This window comes from Arachis stenosperma, chromosome 1 (assembly GCF_014773155.1).
Source record: "Arachis stenosperma cultivar V10309 chromosome 1, arast.V10309.gnm1.PFL2, whole genome shotgun sequence".
Taxonomy (NCBI): Eukaryota; Viridiplantae; Streptophyta; class Magnoliopsida; order Fabales; family Fabaceae; genus Arachis; species Arachis stenosperma.
The window spans coordinates 126,513,014-126,516,267 of NC_080377.1; the positions used below are offsets into that span (position 1 = coordinate 126,513,014).

Genomic DNA, 3,254 nt, shown 5'->3' on the forward strand with positions numbered 1-3,254 from the left:
CATCAATTATTAACAAAAAGTGTGAGTGCTTTAGTAAAAAAAAAAGAAAAGTGTGGATAGAATAATTAAAAAAAAATTAATTAATTTATAGTATTTAAAAGACTAATTTAATTAAAAAATATATTAAAAATAAATTTAAAAAATAATTTATCTTTTAAAAATTAATTTAACTATTAATTCTTTTAAAATTATTAACAAAAAGTATATAAACTTTTAATTTTATCAAACCAACCCTTATTACTTACCAAGTCCAGCCAATTGAGAACTATGTATTAGTAGAGAACTTTAGGCTATTTGTTGTGTGATTTTATCGATGAATGTGGATCACAATACTTCTCTATCTAATACACGCACCATTAGCTTAATTAGTTACAACAAAAACCGAGATATGTTAGCCATCTAGTATCAGAGTTACAAATATTACGGTTAAGAGATAAACATAATTGACCTATTCAATCAAGGTATTGAACTGCTGTTATAATATTTAATTATTTATATATACATTCGTAAGCACTTAAAAATATAATATTGCACCCAACAGCAATGGCCTCAAATCCTCCACACGTGTCACAATTAAACAAAGCAGAAAACCAAACAATCCAAATGTGTAACGAAACCTTAATGAACCCGATTTAATAAACAAGTCACATTAATTAACAAATAGCGTTATATAATTAGGCAAAAGTTTTCACCTTTTAAAACTATAATTAAACCCACACACTTCTCTCCAACCAAACAATATTGCTTTTTCTGCCTTACTAAAGCCCTATATTCTCCTCTCTAATTGATCTATCCCACTCACTATCATCGTGTGTGTGTATATATATATATATATATATATATGAGGAGTGTTAGGAACAGTAATTTTTGTGTTTTATAATTATTAATTAATTATTAATAATATTTTTAATAATATAAAATTATATTTAATAATAAAAAATTATTTATTTTTTATTGACTAAATATTGATCAAATTTTAATAAAAGTGCTATTTTCCAAACTTTTTCTATATATATAATCAAGCTAATTAATTGTCATTAAGAACAACAAACGGCTAGCACTAGCCATATGAAACCAATCAAGAAAAATAAAAATAAAAACAAAAAACAATCTAATTCTAATCCAAACTTAATTAAATCATTATATATATAAAGAATTGAATTTTAATATACATGTAAAGTAATTTTACTTATATAATTAATTATATAACATTATATGGATAAAAATAACTCTTTTTTATTGATCATATAATGCTCATCTAAAATAATAAATATAATTAAAATAATTATATAAAATATTTTTAAATATAAGTATATCGATATTAAATTTTTAAAACATTTTAAATATTTTAATAATATCAAAATTATAATAATTTTAACTGTTAATTTAATTATAAAATATTTATAATTTAGATCAACCATCAGAATTATTGGAATACAATATTCCTGCAATATTTTAAAATTTTGTTCTAAAGTTTCATATAAAATACAAAATAGTACTAGTGTGTTAATTAAATAGCATATTATAACAACCTCTCTACAGAAGCGCAGTACGATTTTTCCTACTGGCTAGCTGCTAGCAAGTTAAATAATTAGGGTTGCAAGTTGCAAAGTAAGTAAGAAAAGAGGCTGAGAGAGAAGAGAAGAGAAATTTGAAGTGAGTTTGAATGATGGGTGAGTCAGATAACGAGTCAGGAGGTCAAGGAGGGAACGAGTTCTCATCATCATCAGGAGGTAGTGGACTATGCAGAGAACAGGACCGCCTTCTTCCGATTGCCAACGTCGGAAGAATCATGAAGAAGGCACTTCCGGCGAACGCCAAGATCTCAAAGGAGGCCAAAGAGACGGTGCAAGAGTGCGTTTCTGAGTTCATAAGCTTCATAACAGGGGAAGCTTCTGACAAGTGCCAGAAGGAGAAGCGGAAGACCATCAACGGTGATGATCTCTTGTGGGCCATGACTACGCTTGGATTCGAGGATTATGTGGAGCCTCTCAAGATTTATCTCCATAAATACAGGGAGATGGAAGGTGACAAGACTCCCATCGTTGGTGGCGGCAGACAGCACCACCCTGATGATCACGCCGGTGATGACGCTGCCACCGCCGGAGCCCTTTATGGTGGCGTGCCTTCTACTATGATGATGATGATGGGCGGACACGTGTATGGATCTGCCAATAATGGATCAGCATCTTCTGGAAGAACTACTAGGTAGCATTTGTTCGTTACCTCTTTAATTATTATTATTTTTGTTTTTTATGACTTTAGATTACACCACTTTCTTGCTTGTAATCTTGTTCTTAATTAATTAAGATATATATAAAGATTATTATGGATTATTCTGGATGGCGATTTAGTTTGGAATACATACATTAGGCTTGTATAGTTGTATTTCTTTATTCACTCATTTTTTTTTTCTGCAGTAACATTAGGTGAGAAGAGTAGTTAAGCTGTAAAGAAAATTGGAAATTCTGAAATTATTAAATATATTTATGGCAAAAACTTAAAGCACTCGATTTCACGTGAATTGCTGAAATTGATTATATGAAAATTTAGTTAAATTAATCAGATCATCTAACCGTTCTCAACTAAGTCGACTATACTTAAGTTTTTACTATTTATTTTATCGCGAATTATGAAGCTAGTTAGCTAGGCAGGCTCTTTTTTCTGTGTAACTGCTGATAACTGCTGCATCTTTGTTTTGTTTGTTTGTTTTCTCCATTTTTAGTAGTTTTGAACTTTTGATGTGGGATGCATCTCTGCTTTGTATAAAAGATATTATGCGTATATTAAAATTAATTGTTATGAAATATATATATATATATATATATATATATATATATGTTATTTAATTTATTTTTAATATTATTTTATATTATAATATATATTTTATATTAATAATTAATTTTAGTATATATGTATCCTGTATTCATAATTGCTGGCATGGTTCCCTTAATTGGCAACTTGGTTATGACCATGAATGAATAAGCCCAAATAATGAATGAGGGGGATCAATTTTGTCATGACACAGCATCCCCCTTTCAATGTACACTTGGCGTTAAATGTTCTAGACTTCTAGTGCCCCATGTGTTGCTTGCAATGTTTGCTTTCTAACTCAAGCGCAAGAATGGTTGTTTTATGGAGAATAATAATATTTGAGTTGTTATTTGTATTTAGCTTGTTTTATGTATTGTATTGACACATTCTTTTTAGTTTTATATTAAATGTGTAGTAAGAAATAAATACAATAAGTAATA

General features: G+C 28.6%; 1 protein-coding gene across 1 annotated transcript; it reads left to right on the top strand.

Moving 5' to 3' along the window:
* The first annotated feature begins 1,532 nt into the window (after positions 1-1,532).
* Positions 1,533-2,726, top strand: LOC130939780 (nuclear transcription factor Y subunit B-3-like). The gene has a single exon (XM_057867860.1). It carries the CDS (start codon positions 1,667-1,669, stop codon positions 2,210-2,212), a length of 546 nt encoding a protein of 181 aa, XP_057723843.1. The 5' UTR covers positions 1,533-1,666; the 3' UTR covers positions 2,213-2,726.
* Positions 2,727-3,254: the final 528 nt, after the last annotated feature.